Here is a 21951-nt window from a genome sequence, read left to right as displayed (position 1 = left end):
ACTTTGTAATACTTTGTTATTCGAAGGGAAAAATATATATATAGTTCCACATTACACATGGTTTATCCATCCCATCTTATCCCACAGCAGAGAGACCTGACCACTGTTCTGAGAGTGAAGGGAGTCCCTCTACATCAGGACTACCTGAACAACACCAGGGGAATCACACGGCTAAGAAGATTCACTTTTGTTCAGTGTGTGGAAAAAACTGTCACAAGTTATCAAAACTACAAATACATATGAGAACTCACACAGGAGAAAAACCTTACTCCTGCTCTGTCTGCGGGAAGCAATTCAGTGACAAAGGAAACCTGAAAAAACACCAGACGGTGCACACAGGAGAGAAGCTGTACAGTTGCGCCGTGTGCGGGGAGAGTTTCTCTTCATCGTCAATTCTTACCAATCACCAGAGAACGCACACAGGAGAGAGTCATGGTTTTACACCACCACTCGTTATCATAGTGAAAGAGGAGGAAGAGGATCCTGCTTTTGGTAAGTTAAAGGGACTTATTCTCTCAGGGCATGAATTTCCCAAACTTTAAAAAAAATTTAAACCAATAATTGCGTTACTTTCAGTTATTCAAAGGGGAAAAAAAATATATAGTTCCACATTACACATGGTTTATCCATCCCATCTTATCCCACAGCAGAGAGACCTGACCACTGCTCTGAGACTGAAGGGAGTCCCTCTACATCAGGATTACCTGAACAACACCAGGGGAATCACACAGTTAAGAAGATTCACTGCTGTTTAGTGTGTGGAAAAAACTGTCAGAAGTTATCAAAACTACAAATACATATGAGAACTCACACAGGAGAAAAACCTTACTCCTGCTCTGTCTGCGGGAAGCAATTCAGTGACAAAGGAAACCTGAAAAAACACCAGACGGTGCACACAGGAGAGAAGCTGTACAGTTGCTCCGTGTGTGGGGAGAGTTTCTCTTCATCGTCAAATCTTACCAAACACCAGAGAACACACACAGGAGAGAGTCATGGTTTTACAACACCACTCGTTATCAAAGTGAAAGAGGAGGACGAGGATCCTGATTTTGGTAAGTTAAAGGTACTTATTCTGTAAGGGCTTGAATGGCAAAAATGTTTTATTAATAATTATTTATATTACTTTCAGTTATTTAATGGGAAAAAAACTATGGTGACAATTCCACATTTTCACGAAGTTTATCCATCCCATCTTATCCCACAGCAGAGAAACATGACCACTGCACTGACAGTGAAGTGGGTCACTCTACATCAGGAGAACCTAAAAGAAAACAGGAGAATCACACAGCAAAGAGCTCTCACTGCTGTTCAGTGTGCGGAAGAGATTGCCAAAAGCTATCATCACTGCTAATACATATGAGAATACACACAGGAGAAAAGCCATACCCTTGCTCTGTGTGTGGAAAGCAGTTCCGTGTTAAAAGACATCTTCAAGACCACCAGAAAGTGCACACTGGAGAGAAACCTTACGTCTGCTCCAAATGTGACAAGAGGTTTGGTTTCGCCTCAGCCTTGAAAAGGCACCAGTGGTTACACGCAGAAGAGAAACCTTACTCCTGCTCTGTGTGTGGGAAGGGTTTTGGCCGTCCAGATCAGTTAAAGGACCACTCTCTGCAACACGCAGGGAAACCCCACTGCTGTTCTGTGTGTGGGAAGGGTTTCAGCCGTCCAGATCAGCTAAAGGACCACTCTCTGCAACACGCAGGGAAACCTCACTACTGTTCTGTGTGTGGGAAGTGTTTCAGTGAGAAGAGGTATCTTGAAGACCACCAGTCAGTGCACACTGGAGAGAAACGACACCCTTGCCCTGTCTGCAAGAAGAGTTTTGTAAGATTAGCAGGCCTTAAAGTCCACCTCAGATATCATACAGGAGAGAAACCTTACAGCTGTCCTAAATGTGGCCAGAGCTTCATTAGTTCTCAAAAACTTCAGAGACATCAGAAAACTCATGCTGCTTTACCACCTGTTGAGTTTCAAAACCCTGTTACAATTGAAGGAGAGCGGGAGGGAGAAGATGAGGAAGTTGGTGGTCTGATTAATTCAGATGGAGAAGAGGTTGGTTGGGATCTTCATCGTCTCGGTAAGTGGAAGCAGAACAGCCATGAATTACATTAATACAATATTGACTTTGAATGAACATCGCTCTTTTATTTAAAAATCCCAATGCAGACATTTAACTCCATTTGAAATCATTTCTGGGTAAAAATGAAGTACCTTGCTTTGATTGTTTTCAATTAAAATGGTCAAAGATAAACAGGCAACATCTCAAGCAAGAATTTTGCTAAGACTGTCTGGGAGTTGTCTGAGTAGGGAGGGGGGAAACTGAAAATGAGCTGTTATTAGCAGAGAGGTTTGGAACTCTCTTTCTTATTGGTCTGTTAACTACTTTACCGCCTGGTGATGTCACCAGACAGGCCAAAACTCCATCTCACCAGATTGAAATGTCTAAATTCAAACAGCACTTCCGCTAAAAGGGTATTATCATAATTTAAAATAAACAGTATTTTTTTTCCAACCTCATAGTGTGGAAATGTGTATAAAAGACAGGAAATCACATGTTTGACTGCACTGGACCTTCTAACCTGTGTTTTCTCATTCACACAGACGAGAGTTCGGAGGGGAGAACCTCTACATCAGGAGAACCTAAAGAAACCTAGGGGAATCGCAAAGCTCAGAGATACAGTTGCTCTGTGTGTGGGAAAGACTGGCAACGGTTATTTGGTCTGAAAAAGACAAAAATGACAGTGCACACAGGAGAGAAATCGTACAGCTGTCCTGTGTGTGGGAAGAGTTTTAGACGAGCAGACCTCGTGAAACAACACCTCTGGACACACAAAGGAGACACATGGGGAGAAACCTTACCCATGTTCTGTCTGTGGGAAGACTTTTAAGCAAGATCATCAGACCTTTAAAATGCACAAGAGTTCACACAGGAGAGAAACCTTACAGCTGTGCTGAATGTGGCCAGAGCTTTTTGCCATAGTTTGTACATCTGCGTTGTTATATTGCTTATATAGGTCTATCTCATTAGTAGCTTATTAATAATTTTAGGTAATGTAAGAATGAAGCATTTAATTGTTTTTCTTTACTTTGTGTGTTATAATTATCTCTTGTGATTTTCTCCATGAGGGTGGTGAGATAGAGACCCAACAACACGTTATATTATAGTATCCCTTCCTCATAACCATGTTTGCCAGTGACAGTCTCTTCTCCATGAGGGTGGTAAGATAGAGACCCAACAACATATTAGTCTCCTCCCATTCAAATATTTTTGTTCGTCAAAAAGTCCAGTTAGTAGATGCATGTAATTCCAGCTCGTATTGCGAGGGTTGTTTTCCCAATGCTTTTTCAGTGCGTCTGTCTGTCTATAAAAGTGAATCCTCGTGATCGTATTGTCCTGTTCTCTTTTCATAACCCAGAGTGAATATGATTCATTCTGTTCTCTTTTCATAACCCAGAGTGAATATGATTCATTCTGTTCTCTTTTCATAACCCAGAGTGAAGATGATTCATTCTGTTCTCTTTTCATAACCCAGAGTGAAGATGATTCATTCTGTTCTCTTTTCATAACCCAGAGTGAAGATGATTCATTCTGTTCTCTTTTCATAACCCAGAGTGAAGATGATTCATTCTGTTCTCTTTTCATAACCCAGAGTGAAGATGATTCATTCTGTTCTCTTTTCTTTGATTAATTCTGTTCTCTTTTCATAACCCAGAGTGAAGATGATTCATTCTGTTCTCTTTTCATAACCCAGAGTGAAGATGATTCATTCTGTTCTCTTTTCATAACCCAGAGTGAAGATGATTCATTCTGTTCTCTTTTCATAACCCAGAGTGAAGATGATTCATTCTGTTCTCTTTTCATAACCCAGAGTGAAGATGATTCATTCTGTTCTCTTTTCATAACCCAGAGTGAAGATGATTCATTCTGTTCTCTTTTCATAACCCAGAGTGAAGATGATTCATTCTGTTCTCTTTTCGTAACCCAGAGTGAAGATGCTTCATTCCTTTTTAGCCTAATAAAACACTTCAAATAGTTGGCAAACCGCTGAGTCTGGGTTTCTCTCTTTCTCTGTGAGGCCTCAACATCATCTGAATTTCTGTCGCTGTGTCCATTTCGGAATTGCTGAACGAATAGGCCTCGTCGCAGGTCGTTTTCTTGTAGTTGCCTTAAGAGTTTAGTGTTAATTATAAAAGAACAATCATTTGTGAATGTAATAACGTGTGTGTGTTTTGGCTTCAAAAGTTAAAACTCATGTCGACATTCATTATTTTTATTGAAGGAGAATGTGGTTCTTATCCAGTTACACAAGTCCACAAGGAGTCAGAAAGACACCTTATTGAAGCTCGTCGGCCATCAGCTCCACTCTCTGTGACAGATTCATGTGTCGACTCTAAAAGTTTGTGGGCAACATTTGTCACCGTTTTATAGTTCATATTTAATGTTTTGTTTACAGTTATAGTGTCGTGGCTTTGCTGGCATTCATCTAAACGATGGTGTTTCCCCCAACGAGGCATTCATCTAAACAATGGTGTTTCCCCCAACGAGGCATTCATCTAAACGATTCATCTAAACGTGTGTTTCCCCCAACGAGGCATTCATCTAAATGGTGTTTCCCCCATCTAAACGTGGTGTTTCCCCCAACGAGGCATTCATCTATCCCCCAACGAATTCACGATGGTGTTTCCCCCAACGAGGCATTCATCTAAACCAACGAGGCATTCATCTAAACGATGGTGTTTCCCCCAACATTCATCTAGGCATTCATTTAAACGATGGCGTTTCCCCCAACGAGGCATTCATCTAAACGATGGTGTTTCCCCCAACGAGGCATTCATCTAAACGATGGTGTTTCCCCCAACGAGGCATTCATCTAAACGATGGTGTTTCCCCCAACGAGGCATTCATCTAAACGATGGTGTTTCCCCCAACGAGGCATTCATCTAAACGATGGTGTTTCCCCCAACGAGGCATTCATCTAAACGATTTCCCCCAACGAGGCATTCGTCTAAACAATGGTGTTTCCCCCAACGAGGCATTCATCTAAACGATGGTGTTTCCCCCAACGAGGCTTTCGTCTAAACAATGGTGTTTCCCCCAACGAGGCATTCATCTAAACGATGGTGTTTCCCCCAACGACATGCTGAAATCACCACTGGACAACATGATGATGATGATGATGATGATGATCATGTTTATATATCCAATCATTATCATTGAGACCTGTAGCTACACGTTGCATGTTGTCCATGATGAACATGTTTATACATCCAATCGATCTTTCAAATCTCCACGGTAACAGAGAGCAGGAGTTGCCATTTGACAGAGAAGCCTTGAGCGAAATAATGCAGTCTTTCTCGTGAATGTCCAAACCCCATTAATATCTCAACCAATCATGGCTGCTTCTTCTTTGATTAGGTTTGACGGCATCCAGTAAATGCTGCATTACCGCCACCTACTGGACTGGAGTATAACTCCCTAATACTTTGCTTGGAAAAAAATATAGAAATAACCTATCCCATCTAACACTCAGTAAAAAGAAAAGGAAACATCCGGGCCCTGAATTCTGATTGGCTCAAAGCCATGGTATATCAGACCATATACCACGGGTATGACAAACCATTTAGTTTTACTGCTCTAATTACATTGGTAACCAGTTTATAATCGCACCTCAGGGGTTTGTGATATATGGCCAATATACCACGGCTAAGGTCTGCTTCCAGGCACTCCGTGTTGCGTCGTGCTTAAGAACAGCCCTTAACCGTGGTATATTGGCCATATATCACACCTCCTCGGGTCTAATTGCTTAATTTCACAATATAATGTGCATCCCGCCGCCTACTGTACGGGATGGAAACAGGAAGTACCTAAAAGAAACGGAATCAAACAGCAGATAAGATCAGACCCAAGGGATCCTGGGAGGGCGGGCCGTGTCAAACAGCAGATAAGATCAGGCCCAAGGGATCCTGGGAGGGGTTGGCCGTGTCAAACAGCAGATAAGATCGGGCCCAAGGGATCCTGGGAGGGCGGGCCGTGTCAAACAGCAGATAAGATCAGGCCCAAGGGATCCTGGGAGGGCGGGCCGTGTCAAACAGCAGATAAGATCGGGCCCAAGGGATCCTGGGAGGGGTTGGCCGTGTCAAACAGCAGATAAGATCAGGCCCAAAGGATCCTGGGAGGGGTTGGCCGTGTCAAACAGCAGATAAGATCAGGCCCAAGGGATCCTGGGAGGGCGGGCCGCGTCAAACAGCAGATAAGATCAGGCCCAAGGGATCCTGGGAGGGCGGGCCGCGTCAAACAGCAGATAAGATCAGGCCCAAGGGATCCTGGGAGGGCGGGCCGTGTCAAACAGCAGATAAGATCGGGCCCAAGGGATCCTGGGAGGGCGGGCCGTGTCAAACAGCAGATAAGATCGGGCCCAAGGGATCCTGGGAGGGCGGGCCGTGTCAAACAGCAGATAAGATCAGGCCCAAGGGATCCTGGGAGGGCGGGCCGTGTCAAACAGCAGATAAGATCAGGCCCAAGGGATCCTGGGAGGGCGGGCCGTGTCAAACAGCAGATAAGATCGGGCCCAAGGGATCCTGGGAGGGCGGGCCGTGTCAAACAGCAGATAAGATCGGGCCCAAGGGATCCTGGGAGGGGTTGGCCGTGTCAAACAGCAGATAAGATCAGGCCCAAGGGATCCTGGGAGGGCGGGCCGTGTCAAACAGCAGATAAGATCGGGCCCAAGGGATCCTGGGAGGGGTTGGCCGTGTCAAACAGCAGATAAGATCAGGCCCAAGGGATCCTGGGAGGGCGGGCCGTGTCAAACAGCAGATAAGATCAGGCCCAAGGGATCCTGGGAGGGCGGGCCGTGTCAAACAGCAGATAAGATCGGGCCCAAGGGATCCTGGGAGGGCGGGCCGTGTCAAACAGCAGATAAGATCGGGCCCAAGGGATCCTGGGAGGGCGGGCCGTGTCAAACAGCAGATAAGATCGGGCCCAAGGGATCCTGGGAGGGGTTGGCCGTGTCAAACAGCAGATAAGATCAGGCCCAAGGGATCCTGGGAGGGCGGGCCGTGTCAAACAGCAGATAAGATCAGGCCCAAGGGATCCTGGGAGGGCGGGCCGTGTCAAACAGCAGATAAGATCAGGCCCAAGGGATCCTGGGAGGGCGGGCCGTGTCAAACAGCAGATAAGATCGGGCCCAAGGGATCCTGGGAGGGCGGGCCGTGTCAAACAGCAGATAAGATCGGGCCCAAGGGATCCTGGGAGGGGTGGGCCGTGTCAAACAGCAGATAAGATCAGGCCCAAGGGATCCTGGGAGGGCGGGCCGTGTCAAACAGCAGATAAGATCAGGCCCAAGGGATCCTGGGAGGGCGGGCCGTGTCAAACAGCAGATAAGATCAGGCCCAAGGGATCCTGGGAGGGCGGGCCGTGTCAAACAGCAGATAAGATCGGGCCCAAGGGATCCTGGGAGGGCGGGCCGTGTCAAACAGCAGATAAGATCGGGCCCAAGGGATCCTGGGAGGGCGGGCCGTGTCAAACAGCAGATAAGATCGGGCCCAAGGGATCCTGGGAGGGCGGGCCGTGTCAAACAGCAGATAAGATCAAAAGATCCTGGGAGGGCGGGCCGTGAAATCTTTTCCTTTGAGGGCGGGCCGTGAAACAGCAGATAAGCCGCACACAATAATGTCCAGTTTCTTAGAGATTTGAGCCGTAAACAGTTTATAACTGGGACTGGCCGTAATTTACTACAAGCTGTGATGTAAAACAAAGTCCCTGTCCAGTTTCTTAGAGATTTGAGCCGTACAGTTTATAACTGTGGAAATGAACGCCACAATAATGTCCAGTTTCTTTGAGATTTGAGCCGTACAGTTTATAACTGTGGCAATGAACGCCACAAAATCCACCTTTTTAACACACTGGGTATCTTTTGACTGGCAGTAAACATTTACTACAGGCTGTGATGAGTCCACCACCACACCTTCACAAGCATCACTTGTTTTATATATTATTTTAATTTGCGTCAGCATAGGAGATTCGATTGGCTGCTCTATATTTTGACACCTTAATCTTCTTCACCCTTACAGGACACTCCGGGAACTCAGGATCGTGATCCCACCACAATTACCACACTGTCGTCCTTCTACACACCGTTGTTCATTATCCTCCTTCAGTCTGCACACACTTGAACCGTGATCCTTTACAGCTCCTCCTCTGCAGTGGTTTGGGAATGAAAGCTCCTACAGTGTATCTGACATAACCAAGCTTCACATGTGTAGGTAGACGCTCTTCATCGTAAAGCAACAGGACCGACAGACTTCTGTTTCTCCATTCACCCAGCGGGTCAGACGCCGGGAACCAACCACACCAGGAATTGTCTTCATGTATTCAACCTGAACATCGGTCTTCACCCCCAGATGACTCCTCTGACGGGAGTTCTACTCCCGAGTTCAAAGCACACGATACTTCTGTTGTCACGACAGACTTCTCTTGAAGCCCACTGCAAACTTCCTCTGTTCTTCACAAATACAACTCCACTGAATCAAAATAAAACCACTCCTGGTCACTCTGACAGACTCTACTATCCTGGTCACTCTGACAGACTCCACTGTCCTGGTCACTCTGACAGACTCCACTGTCCTGGTCACTCTGACAGACTCCACTGTCCTGGTCACTCTGACAGACTCCACTGTCCTGGTCACTCTGACAGACTCCACTGTCCTGGTCACTCTGACAGACTCCACTGTCCTGGTCACTGACAGACTCCACTGTCCTGGTCACTCTGACAGACTCCACTCCTGGTCACTCTGACAGACTCTACTATCCTGGTCACTCTGACAGACTCCACTGTCCTGGTCACTCTGACAGACTCCACTTTTCTGGTCACTCTGACAGACTCCACTGTCCTGGTCACTGACAGACTCCACTGTCCTGGTCACTCTGACAGACTCCACTGTCCTGGTCACTCTGACAGACTCTACTGTCCTGGTCACTCTGACAGACTCCACTGTCCTGGTCACTCTGACAGACTCCACTGTCCTGGTCACTCTGACAGACTCCACTGTCCTGGTCACTCTGACAGACTCCACTGTCCTGGTCACTCTGACAGACTCCACTTTTCTGGTCACTCTGACAGACTCCACTGTCCTGGTCACTGACAGACTCCACTGTCCTGGTCACTCTGACAGACTCCACTGTCCTGGTCACTCTGACAGACTCCACTGTCCTGGTCACTCTGACAGACTCCACTGTCCTGGTCACTGACAGACTCCACTGTCCTGGTCACTCTGACAGACTCCACTTTTCCCAGTGCGTACTTCACTATTTTCAACTCCTCAAACGGGTCTCCTACATATGCATCCTCACCAAGAACCCAATGGTCACTCTGATAGACGACTAGAGTTCCTCTGTGGAGATGGGAGAACCTAACAAGGCCTTTATGGTAGAGTGGACAGATGGAAGCCACTCCTCTGTAAAATACACATGAAAGCCTGCTTGGAGTTTTCCATAAGGCTCCTAAAAACTAAAAACAAGATTCTCTGGTCTGATGAAACCAAGATTGAACTCTTTGGCCTGAATACCAAGTGTCACATCTGGAGGAAACCTGGCACCATCCCTATGGTGAAGCATGGTGGTGGCAGCATCATGCTGTGGGGATGTTTTTCAGTGGCAGGTACTGGGAGACTAGTCAGGATGGAGGGAAAGATGAACGGAGCATAGTACAGAGAGATCCTTGATGAAAACCTGCTCCAGAGCGCTCAGGACCTCAGGCTCGGGTGAAGGTTCACCTTTCGACAGGACAATGACCCTAAGCACACAGCCAAGACAACACAGGAATTGCTTCGGGACAAGTCAATGTCCTTGAGTGGCTTGAACCCGATCAAACATCTCTGGAGAGACCTGAAAATAGCTGTGCAGCGACGCTCTCCATCCAACCTGACAGAGCTTGAGAGGATCTCCAGAGAGGAATGGGAGAAACTCCATAAATACAAGTGTGCCAAGCTTGTAGCGTCATACCCAAGAAGACTTGATGCTGTAATCGCTGCCAAAGGTGCTTCAACAAAGTATTGAGTAAAGGGTCTGAATACTTATTTAAATGTAATATTTCAGTTGTTTTTTTATAGACATTTCACAAAATTTTCTAAAAATCTGTTTTTGCTTCGACATTATGGGGTATTGTGGTGTAGATTGATGAGTGAAAAAAAAATGTAATAAATGTTAAAATAAGCCTGTAACGTAACAAAATGTGTAAAATGTCAAGGGGTCTGAATACTTTCCCAATGCCCTGTAGATACAGTTTAATAGGGTAGGAGGGTCGGGGAGGGGGGGCAGTGCCCTGTAGATACAGTTTAATAGGGTAGGAGGGTCGGGGAGGGGGGGCAGTGCCCTGTAGATACAGTTTAATAGGGTAGGAGGGTCGGGGAGGGGGGGCAGGGGGTTTAATAGGGTAGGAGGGTCGGGGAGGGGGGGCAGTGCCCCTGTAGATACAGTTTAATAGGGTAGGAGGGTCGGGGAGGGGGGGCAGTGCCCTGTAGATACAGTTTAATAGGGTAGGGGGCAGGGTACAGTTTAATAGGGTAGGGGGTGGGGGGGGGGGGCAGTGCCCTGTAGATACAGTTTAATAGGGTAGGAGGGTCGGGGAGGGGGGGCAGTGCCCTGTAGATACAGTTTAATAGGGTAGGAGGGTCGGGGGGGGGGGGCAGTGCCCTGTAGATACAGTTTAATAGGGTAGGAGGGTAGGAGGGTAGATACAGTTTAATAGGGTAGGGGGCAGTGCCCTGTAGATACAGTTTAATAGGGGAGGGTAGGAGGGTAGATACAGTTTAATAGGGTAGGAGGGGGGAGGGGGCAGTGCCCTGTAGATACAGTTTAATAGGGTAGGAGGGTCGGGGAGGGGGGGCAGTGCCCTGTAGATACAGTTTAATAGGGTAGGAGGGTCGGGGAGGGGGGGCAGTGCCCTGTAGATACAGTTTAATAGGGTAGGAGGGTCGGGGAGGGGGGGCAATGCCCTGTAGGTACAGTTTAATAGGGTAGGAGGGTCGGGGAGGGGGGGGCAATGCCCTGTAGATACAGTTTAATAGGGTAGGAGGGTCGGGGAGGGGGGGCAATGCCCTGTAGATACAGTTTAATAGGGTAGGAGGGTCGGGGAGGGGGGGCAGTGCCCCTGTGACAACAATTTTGGACCCCCTTGTGCCCCCCCCCTAAATGTGGAGTTTGAAATCATTTTGACATAACACATTTTTGATATGACAACAATAACGTCAAATGTAACTGGCCCCTCTAACAGTACAACTGGCCCCAGCTTGCCCCCCCCCAGTTGAAATGGTCTAGAACCGCCACTGGGTGGTAGAAGTTGGTATTTGGTTGTTATATTATTTTTATGGTAGTACAGAATTTGGAAGATCATGATTGATCGTACATTCCAGCACAGTAGATGGCGGCATGCAAATAAACGTTTGTTTGCGGACCGCCATGATACCATAGAAGACGGTGAACCGCTGGTGGCGGTAATGCAGAATGGGTCGGCAGCAGAGTCGAGGACGGACCGGAAGTTAGGCCGGAAGCAGGAAGACCCTAATGTAGCTAGCTGGTACCTAACCATGCATATATTATTAATTGTACCGGTAAAATATTTCAATATTTTCAAACTGTAACGTTGGTAACAAGCTAGTGTCCCGTAGAGCCTTCTGCTGTTTTGCGGTAATGCGGATTGACAGAAGAATCTAACCCGGAAGCTGGCCTGGAAGAAAGAAGATGCTTATGTTGATAGCTAGCTAGCTTAGTTTGGAAGTGTCTGAAATGTGTCTGATATCATTTGATGTTGTTTAAATTAGACTTGGATTTAGCCCAACTCGGACTATATACGTGGAGCTAGCGATATTTTCAACGACCATTTCATATAGTTTTGCTATCTGGTCGAGGAAAGTAAATGATCTAGCTACCGTTGGCCTAGCTAGGTAGCTATCTGAGTTGTATGGAAGCTAATGTGACCTCGTGGTGAACTGTCGGGGATTTGAGAAGAATCTGCTTTAGTTTAATTCAGTGACCCAACTCTTTCATAGGAAAGTATTTCTGAAGAATTCACGATGGATGAGGTGAGAATGACTATAACTAATGCTAAACCAGTCGGGATGGCTATGCCTAAAGTATTAGCTAGTTAGATCATTCATTTAGCTATGTATTAAAGCATCAATTAGTAGTGGAAACAATCACAAAGGGTGTCGCCTCCCCTCTTAGCTAATAAAAAAAAGCTGAGATGTGGCCTGAAGAAATGTAACCACTCTCAGATTCATAAACAGAGCTATTGATGCAAGGAGTGACCATCCATGATATGAAAATGAGAGTTTTAACTATGTTTTTGAGGTTAAATAGTGTTTGTTTACATGTACTTTATTTACAAACATCGGAGTAAAACAAGTTTATATTTTGGGTTCTGATGGGTGGGTCAATGGGTACATAGAAGTAATTCATTAGTCATGAAATGAATGTAGCAACTGCAGATTGCCCCTTTAACATCTCATTCTTTGTTTTAGTATTCTGCTGACCCATCCAACCCCCCTCTCTCCTGCTCCACTGAACCCAACCCTCCAGAGTCACTGGTTCCTGACTCTAACCACAGAGACATTGACACCTGCAGTGAAATACCCAGATTTAACATTGTAGTCAAGGAGGAGGAGGAAGACTGGGACGTGGATAATACTGGTAAATAAACATGCTTCATTAATTACATCTCAGAGATTATACACTTCCATTATATATATAGCAGGTTAATTGGTAACACTTTATTTGGATAGTCCACCTGTAGATTCTCTACAGACATCAGTAGCATGTCAACTAATACATTTACATTGTAGTCATTTAGCAGACTCTCTGATCCAGAGGCACTACAGTAGTGAGTCATGTAGCATGTCAACTAGCTATCTACCAGCCCTAACCTTACCCTTATTCTAAACATAACCCTAACCTTACCCTTATTCTAAACATAACCCTAACCTTACCCTTATTCTAAACATAACCCTAACCTTACCCTTATTCTAAACATAACCCTAACCTTACCCTTATTCTAAACATAACCTTACCCTTATTCTAAACATAACCCTAACGTTACCCTTATTCTAAACATAACCCTAACCTTACCCTTATTCTAAACATAACCCTAATCGTACCCTTATTCTAAACATAACCCTAACCTTACCCTTATTCTAAACATAACCCTGACCTTACCCTTATTCTAAACATAACCCTAACCTTACCCTTATTCTAAACATAACCCTTTACCCTTATTCTAAACATAACCCCAACCTTTATTCTAAACATAACCCCAACCTTACCCTTATTCTAAACATAACCCTTACCCTTATTCTAAACATAACCCCAACCTTACCCTTATTCTTTATTATTCTAAACATAACCCCAACCTTACCCTTATTCTAAACATAACCCCAACCTTACCCTTATTCTAAACATAACCCCACCCTTATTCTAAACATAACCCTGACCTAACCCCTTATTCTAAACATAACCCTAACCCTAACATTACCCTTATTCTAAACATAACCCCAACCTTACCCTTATTCTAAACATAACCCCAACCTTACCCTTATTCTAAACATAACCCCAACCTTACCCTTATTCTAAACATAACCCCAACCTTACCCTTATTCTAAACATAACCCCAACCTTATTCTAAACATAACCCCAACCTTATTCTAAACATAACCCCAACCTTCTAAACATAACCCTAACCTAACCTTACCCTTATTCTAAACATAACCCCAACCTTATTCTAAACATAACCCCAAACATTCTAAACATAACCCCAACCTTATTCTAAACATAACCCCCTAACCTACCCTTATTCTAAACATAACCCTGACCTTACCCTTATTCTAAACATAACCCTAACCTTACCCTTATTCTAAACATAACCCCAACCTTATTCTAAACATAACCCCAACCTTATTCTAAACATAACCCTAACCCTAACATAACCCTAACCTTATTCTAAACATAACCCTAACCCTTATTCTAAACATAACCCTAACCTTACCCTTATTCTAAACATAACCCTAACCCTTATTCTAAACATAACCCTAACCTTATTCTAAACATAACCCCAACCTTACCCTTATTCTAAACATAACCCCAACCTTTATTCTAAACATAACCCCAACCTTACCCTTATTCTAAACATAAACCTCCAACCTAACCCCCAACCTTATTCTAAACATAACCCCAACCTTACCCTTATTCTAAACATAACCCCAACCTTATTCTAAACATATCCCTGGCCCTAACCTACCCTTATTCTAAACATAACCCTAACCTACCCTTATTCAAACATAACCCTGGCCCTAACCTTATTCAGATAAACATAACCCTAACCTTACCCTTATTCTAAACATAACCCTAACCTCACCCTTATTCTAAACATAACCCTAACCTTACCCTTATTCTAAACATAACCCTTTAAACACCCTTATTCTAAACATAACCCTAACCTTACCCTTATTCTAAACATAACCCTAACCTCACCCTTATTCTAAACATAACCCTAACCTCACCCTTATTCTAAACATAACCCTAACCTTACCCTTATTCTAAACATAACCCTGGCCCTAACCTGCTGGACTTATTCTAAACATAACCCTAACCTTACCAGTATTCTAAAACGGAACCTTACCCTTACCTAAACATAACCCTGGACCTTACCCTTATTCTAAACATAACCCTGGCCCTAACCTCACCCTTATTCTAAACATAACCCTAACCTTACCCTTATTCTAAACATAACAACCTTACCCTTATTCTAAACATAACCCTAACCTCACCCTTATTCTTATTCTAAAACATAACCCTAACCGTACCCTTATTCTAAACATAACCCTAACCTTATTCTAAACATAACCCTAACCTTACCCTTATTCTAAACATAACCCTAACCTTACCCTTATTCTAAACATAACCCTAACCTTACCCTTATTCTAAACATAACCCTAACGTAACATTGGCAAGCAGTTGCTTATCAACAGACAGTTAGTTCATCTACAGATGGTCACACTATCAACAATCTGTTTAATTCAATAAAAGGGTAATTGTTTACGTAATAAAAACACAGGACAGTGACCGATAATAGCTATAAAATAGTAATACGTTTTGTTTACCCCTTGAATCATTCCATGTCATTTCAGGTAGCCATGACAACCACCATCACAATGATTCTTATGAAATTGCGTCTGTAGTTAGTAACAGATAAGATTTGCTTTCCTGCAACATTATTTTGTTGAAATTACATGTAATCTCTGATAAATGAAGCTAATTGATTCCATCCAAATGGGCCCTTTAGATTTATAGGATTCACATAATAGTCAATAAATACCCACATCTGATCTGGATCAAACTTAGTCCTTCCATTGAGTAAGATACACGACGTGGCCAAAGGCTCTCGAATTTCTTCTCTCCGAGTCCGTATGAGTGTTGCAGCGATGGGACAAGAATGGAACAACCAATTAGATATCACGAAAAAGGGGTTAAAAAAACAACAACATGTAAAAATGTATTGAAAACATTTATAAAATAAAATAAAATCAATCACACAGCCATGCAATCTCCATAAACAAACATTGGTAGTGGAATGGCCTTACTGAAGAGCTCGGTGGCATCATCATTGGACTGAAGGGCTCAACTGCCCCGGTCGGTTGTAAGTGCTGTTATTGTGAAGTGGAGACGTCTAGGAGCAACAACGGCTCAGCCGCATGGTGGTAGGCCACACAAGCTCACAGAACAGGACCACAGAGTGCTGTAGCGTGTACAAATCATATGTCCTCAGTTGCAACACTACCGAGTTCCAAACTGTCCTCTGTTACAACACTCACTACCGAGTTCCAAACTGTCCTCTGTTACAACACTCACTACCGAGTTCCAAACTGCCCTCTGTTACAACACTCACTACCGAGTTCCAAACTGTCCTCTGTTACAACACTCACTACCGAGTTCCAAACTGTCCTCTGTTACAACACTCACTACCGAGTTCCAAACTGCCCTCTGTTACAACACTCACTACCGAGTTCCAAACTGTCCTCTGTTACTCTGTTAACTCACTACCGAGTTCCAAACTGTCCTCTGTTACAACACTCACTACCGAGTTCCAAACTGTCCTCTGTTACAACACTCACTACCGAGTTCCAAACTGTCCTCTGTTACAACACTCACTACCGAGTTCCAAACTGTCCTCTGTTACAACACTCACTACCGAGTTCCAAACTGTCCTCTGTTACAACACTCACTACCGAGTTCCAAACTGTCCTCTGTTACAACACTCACTACCGAGTTCCAAACTGTCCTCTGTTACAACACTCACTACCGAGTTCCAAACTGTCCTCTGTTACAACACTCGCTACCGAGTTCCAAACTGTCCTCTGTTACAACACTCACTACCGAGTTCCAAACTGTCCTCTGTTACAACACTCACTACCGAGTTCCAAACTGTCCTCTGTTACAACACTCACTACCGAGTTCCAAACTGTCCTCTGTTACAAACTGTCCTCTGTTACAACACTACTACCGAGTTCCAAACTGTCCTCTGTTACAACACTCACTACCGAGTTCCAAACTGTCCTCTGTTACAACACTCACTACCGAGTTCCAAACTGTCCTCTGTTACAACACTCACTACCGAGTTCCAAACTGTCCTCTGTTACAACACTCACTACCGAGTTCCAAACTGTCCTCTGTTACAACACTCACTACCGAGTTCCAAACTGTCCTCTGTTACAACACTCACTACCGAGTTCCAAACTGTCCTCTGTTACAACACTCACTACCGAGTTCCAAACTGTCCTCTGTTACAACACTCACTACCGAGTTCCAAACTGTCCTCTGTTACAACACTCACTACCGAGTTCCAAACTGTCCTCTCTGTTAAACTGTCCTCTGTTACAACACTCACTACCGAGTTCCAAACTGTCCTCTGTTACAACACTCACTACCGAGTTCCAAACTGCCCTCTCTGTTACAAACACTCACTACCGAGTTCCAAACTGTCCTCTGTTACAACACTCACTACCGAGTTCCAAACTGTCCTCTGTTGCAACACTCACTACCGAGTTCCAAACTGTCCTCTGTTACAACACTCACTATCGAGTTCCAAACTGTCCTCTGTTACAACACTCACTACCGAGTTCCAAACTGTCCTCTGTTTCCAAACTGTCCTAACACTCACTACCGAGAAAGCTCCCCCGTTCAGCAACTGAATCACGCCTAAGCAGTCCGAGCCTCTGTGAAGAAGTGAGTCCATATCAAATTCCATATTAATGCCAGATTATGGAATGAGAGTTCTTTTAACCATCCAGCTCTAGTGATGGGGCACCCCACACCCCAATGAACTCACGAACAACCAGTGTATCCAAAGTCCTAGCCTTGAGTATTGCTTCTCCATACTGTTAATGCATCCCAGAATGTGGAATAGAGAAATTAGCCTTTTAAATAAATTGCATCAGACCACCCTGGAACATCATTTTAAAACCTCTTGTTTATTAAATGGATCAAAACATTTTCCATGCAACTTTGGGAAAAACCAATAGCTTTTTTATTTTAAATTGTGTGGTCATCCCTCCAAACCTCCCATGAAAGCAATTGTTTGTCCATCTCTTAGCAGCCTGATTTTAACCAAACTCCAGGGGCAAACCTGTTCCTCCACAGGGCAAAATGCAGCATCTTCAATGGCGACATTTGTCTGAACAGGGATTAAAATAAAAGCACCAGATTCAGAGGGAATGCATTACAAAGAAGCAATACTCCAAGCCGCAGTTCTAGTCAGGGAAGCAAAGTGTTCACCCCTAAAGCCCCAACCTGGAATTAAAAATATTTTTTGGGGTGGTTGTAAGACATCAACATGCCCAACTTTGAAGATGCAAAATATTTTATATTGTGAAACAAACAAGAAATAAGACAAAAAAACTGAACCGTTCATTACTATTCACCCCAAAGAATGTGGAAAGAGATGTCTCTTGGGGTATGTCTTCTCTAGCATTGGGATTTTTGCCCAACTTCAAGGCAAAACTGCTGAGAACAGCACAAGTCATACCACAGCTTCTCAATTGGAGAGTTCTGGGCTCTAGGCCAACAGTTTGCATCCTATGTGGCAGAAAGCTTTTGCTGGAAGGGAACCCCGTCCCAGTCTCAAATCTCTGGAAGACTGACAGGTTTCCCTCAATGATTTCCTTTGTATTTAACGCCCATCATTCCTTCCAGGTTTCCCAGTCCCTGCAGTCCCTGATGCTGCCACCACTGTGGGGATGGTGCCAGGCTTCCCCTGCAGTCCCTGAACCACCATGCTTCACTGTGGGGAAGGTGTTCACCGTGAGCCAAAAATCTCAATTTTAGTCTCATCTGGAGCACCGTCATATGTTTGGGGAGTAACCCACACTGGAGAGAAACCCGTAGAGTGATTGCGGGAGCCTGTGGTTAGAGCGTTGGACCAGTAACCGGAAGGTGACCCCCCTGCAACAAGGCAGCCCACTGTCCAAAGCCCTAATTAAATAAAGGTCAAATATAATAAAAATATACATTATTATATTATATACAGGCATGAAACTGATACTGTAATACTCTGAGTGAGATGGGTGTGACAAAATTGACTGACTTATTATGTAACATGTATTACTGATTACATATACGAAGATCATATGAATCCCTTAAATTAGAATGGCCCAGGGTGCAATCACTTAGCTGTATTCCTCAGAGATCAAATCACATCATTTGAACACAAATGATTCTGGAACGCAGGTGTTATCTAACTATAGAAACGATTTCAGAACGCGGGTGTTAAAAGCCTCTTGTGTTATCTAACTATAGAAACGTTTCAGAACGCTGGTGTTAAAAGCCTCTTGTGTTATAACTAAAGATTTTCACAGGTGTTAAAAGCCTCTTGTGTTATCTAACTATAGAAACGATTTCAGAACGCACACGGTGTTATCTAACAATAGAGCTTTCAGAACGCTGGTGTTAAAGCCTCTTGTGTTATCTAACTATAGTGCGATTTAAACCAGGTGTTAAAGCCTCTTGTGTTATCTAACTATAGAAACGATTTCAGAGCTGGTGTTAAAAGCCTCTTGTGTTATCTAACTATAGAAACGAACGCGGGTGTTAAAAGCCTCTTGTGTTATCTAACTATAGAAACGATTTCAGAACGCAGGTGTTAAAAGCCTCTTGTGTTATCTAACTATAGAAACGATTTCAGAACGCGGGTGTTAAAAGCCTCTTGTGTTTTTTTGAGGTTGAATGACCCCCCCCTTTATTTTCCAGTCGAACGAGGAGCGAGTTCTAACTCCAGCTCTAGTGATGGGGCACCAGCAGAACCTGAACAGCACCAGGAGAATCCTAGACCTAAGAAGTTTTGGCGCTGCCCAGAATGTGGAATAGAGATCGCTCACCCATCTAATTTCAACAGACACCTGAGAACACACACAAACCTTGCTAAGGAGTCTTCCGTCTGTCCAATATGTGGGAAAGATTTTGTTCACCCCTCCAAACTGAAGAGACATTTCCGAACACATACAGGAGAGAAGCCTTACCAGTGCTCTGTGTGCGGGAAGCAATTCACACTAAAGCCCCACCTGGAAAGACATCAGATGACCCACCCTGCAGAGAAACAGCCAGACGCGACAAAGAAGCACCCGTGCTCCGATTGTGGAAAGGAATGTTTCTCTGCATATGAACTGAAGATGCACATGAGAAAGCACACAGGGGAGAGACCTCACCAGTGCTCCTACTGCGAGATGAGCTTTGGCTGTAAGGGAACTCTATCGAGACACGTACGACGCCATACAGGAGCACCCACACCGAAACCTTACCAATGCTCACAGTGTGGGAAGAGATACGAGTCACCGTCGAGGCTCAGGCAGCATCAGACTGTGCACACTGGAGAGAAACCTTACGAGTGCTCTGATTGCGGGAGGGGTTTCGCTTCGACCGAAGGTCTTCGCAAACGTCAATGCAGCCATGCCAGTAACCATAGCAACCAGTGTACACTGGGAATTGCAGATACGGCATCATCAGGCAGTCAAACTATGAATATCAAGATCAAAGACGAGGAACAGGAGCTGGCAATTAATGTCAAAGAGGAGGAGGAAATTGTTGTTTTTGTCAATGCTGATAGAGAGAAACCTTACCGGTGTACCTCCTGTAAAAATACGTTTGTTCACCGTAGCTCTCTAGCAAGACACAAACAATCCCACACGAGTGTCGCACAATACAGCTGCTCAGAATGTGGGAAGGAATTCAGCCAATCGTGGACTTTAAAGATACACATGCAACAGCACACCGGAGAGAAACCACACTACAGCTGTCGGTGTGATAAGAGTTTCTCAGCTTCACCACTCCACAAAAGACACCAGCGAGTTCACACTAAGGTGAAACCTTACCCCTGCTCTCTCTGCAGAAATAAATTATCCTCGTCAGCAAATCAGTCCTGTCTCCATGCTGGAGAAGTGGCTAGCCTGAGCAAAGCTCCTGGACAGGGATCACAGCAGCAGGTGTCTGCAGCGGTAGAGGAGTCTGTTGTACTGGATGCCAAAGTGAAAGAGGAGGAGGAGGATCCTGCTTTCGGTGAGTAAAAGTGTTTGTTTTGTACTATAAATTTGATATTTAATGGGTCCATACTTGCGACCTCTTGCTTAAGCTTTAACCATGAGAAAACGTAGCCCTTTGCTAACACAACCAGCTGACAGCATGAGAAAACGTAGCCCTATGCTAACACAACCAGCTGACAGCATGAGAAAACGTAGCCCTATGCTAACACAACCAGCTGACAGCATGAGAAAACGTAGCTCTATGCTAACACAACCAGCTGACAGCATGAGAAAACGTAGCCCTATGCTAACACAACCAGCTGACAGCATGAGAAAACGTAGCCCTGTGCTAACACAACCAGCTGACAGCATGAGAAAACGTAGCCCTATGCTAACACAACCAGCTGACAGCATGAGAAAACGTAGCCCTGTGCTAACACAACCAGCGGACAGCATGAGAAAACGTAGCCCTATGCTAACACAACCAGCTGACAGCATGAGAAAACGTAGCCCTATGCTAACACAACCAGCTGACAGCATGAGAAAACGTAGCCCTATGCTAACACAACCAGCTGACAGCATGAGAAAACGTAGCCCTATGCTAACACAACCAGCTGACAGCATGAGAAAACGTAGCCCTGTGCTAACACAACCAGCTGACAGCATGAGAAAACGTAGCCCTATGCTAACACAACCAGCTGACAGCATGAGAAAACGTAGCCCTATGCTAACACAACCAGCTGACAGCATGAGAAAACGTAGCCCTGTGCTAACACAACCAGCTGACAGCATGATTATTTCCTGTGGAATTTGTTACATCAGCCAATATATATATATATTTTACATATTGTGTTTTATATATACAGTACCAGTTTAAAGTTTGGACACACCTACTCATTCAAGGGGTTTTCTTTATTTGTACTATTTTCTACATTATAGAATAATAGTGAAGACATCAAAACTATGAAATACAGTGCCTTGCGAAAGTATTCGGCCCCCTTGAACTTTGCAACATTTTGCCACATTTCAGGCTTCAAACATAAAGATATAAAACTGTATTTTTTTTGTGAAGAATCAACAACAAGTGGGACACAATCATGAAGGGGAACGACATTTATTGGATATTTCAAACTTTTTTAACAAATCAAAAACTGAAAAATTGGGCGTGCAAAATTATTCAGCCCCTTTACTTTCAGTGCAGCAAACTCTCTCCAGAAGTTCAGTGAGGATCTCTGAATGATCCAATGTTGACCTAAATGACTAATGATGATAAATACAATCCACCTGTGTGTAATCAAGTCTCCGTATAAATGCACCTGCACTGTGATAGTCTCAGAGGTCCATTAAAAGCGCAGAGCGCATCATGAAGAACAAGGAACACACCAGGCAGGTCCG

The 21951-nt window shown here is 44.5% G+C and overlaps 1 protein-coding gene across 7 annotated transcripts in view; it reads left to right on the top strand.

Annotated features, from left to right (window-relative positions):
* LOC118382369 (zinc finger protein 345-like) overlaps window positions 1–21951 on the top strand; it is a 47758-nt gene that overhangs the window by 16764 nt on the left and 9043 nt on the right. For 4 of the 7 annotated variants that reach the window (XM_052507713.1, XM_052507711.1, XM_052507712.1 and 1 more), the window contains 4 exons: window positions 88–492; window positions 648–1052; window positions 1205–2080; window positions 2605–3387. In XM_052507713.1, the coding sequence (XP_052363673.1) occupies window positions 88–492; window positions 648–1052; window positions 1205–2080; window positions 2605–2657 (1739 nt within the window). In that variant the 3' untranslated portion in view covers window positions 2658–3387. Of the gene's footprint in view, window positions 1–87; window positions 493–647; window positions 1053–1204; window positions 2081–2604; window positions 3388–11540; window positions 12082–12519; window positions 12689–19291; window positions 20594–21951 lie in introns of those variants that run through there. The other 3 variants (XM_052507716.1, XM_052507715.1, XM_052507714.1) reach the window with 3 other exon arrangements.

This window comes from Oncorhynchus keta, unplaced genomic scaffold (assembly GCF_023373465.1).
Source record: "Oncorhynchus keta strain PuntledgeMale-10-30-2019 unplaced genomic scaffold, Oket_V2 Un_contig_3061_pilon_pilon, whole genome shotgun sequence".
Classification (NCBI taxonomy): domain Eukaryota; kingdom Metazoa; phylum Chordata; class Actinopteri; order Salmoniformes; family Salmonidae; genus Oncorhynchus; species Oncorhynchus keta.
This window is presented reverse-complemented; position numbering and strand designations above follow the sequence as displayed.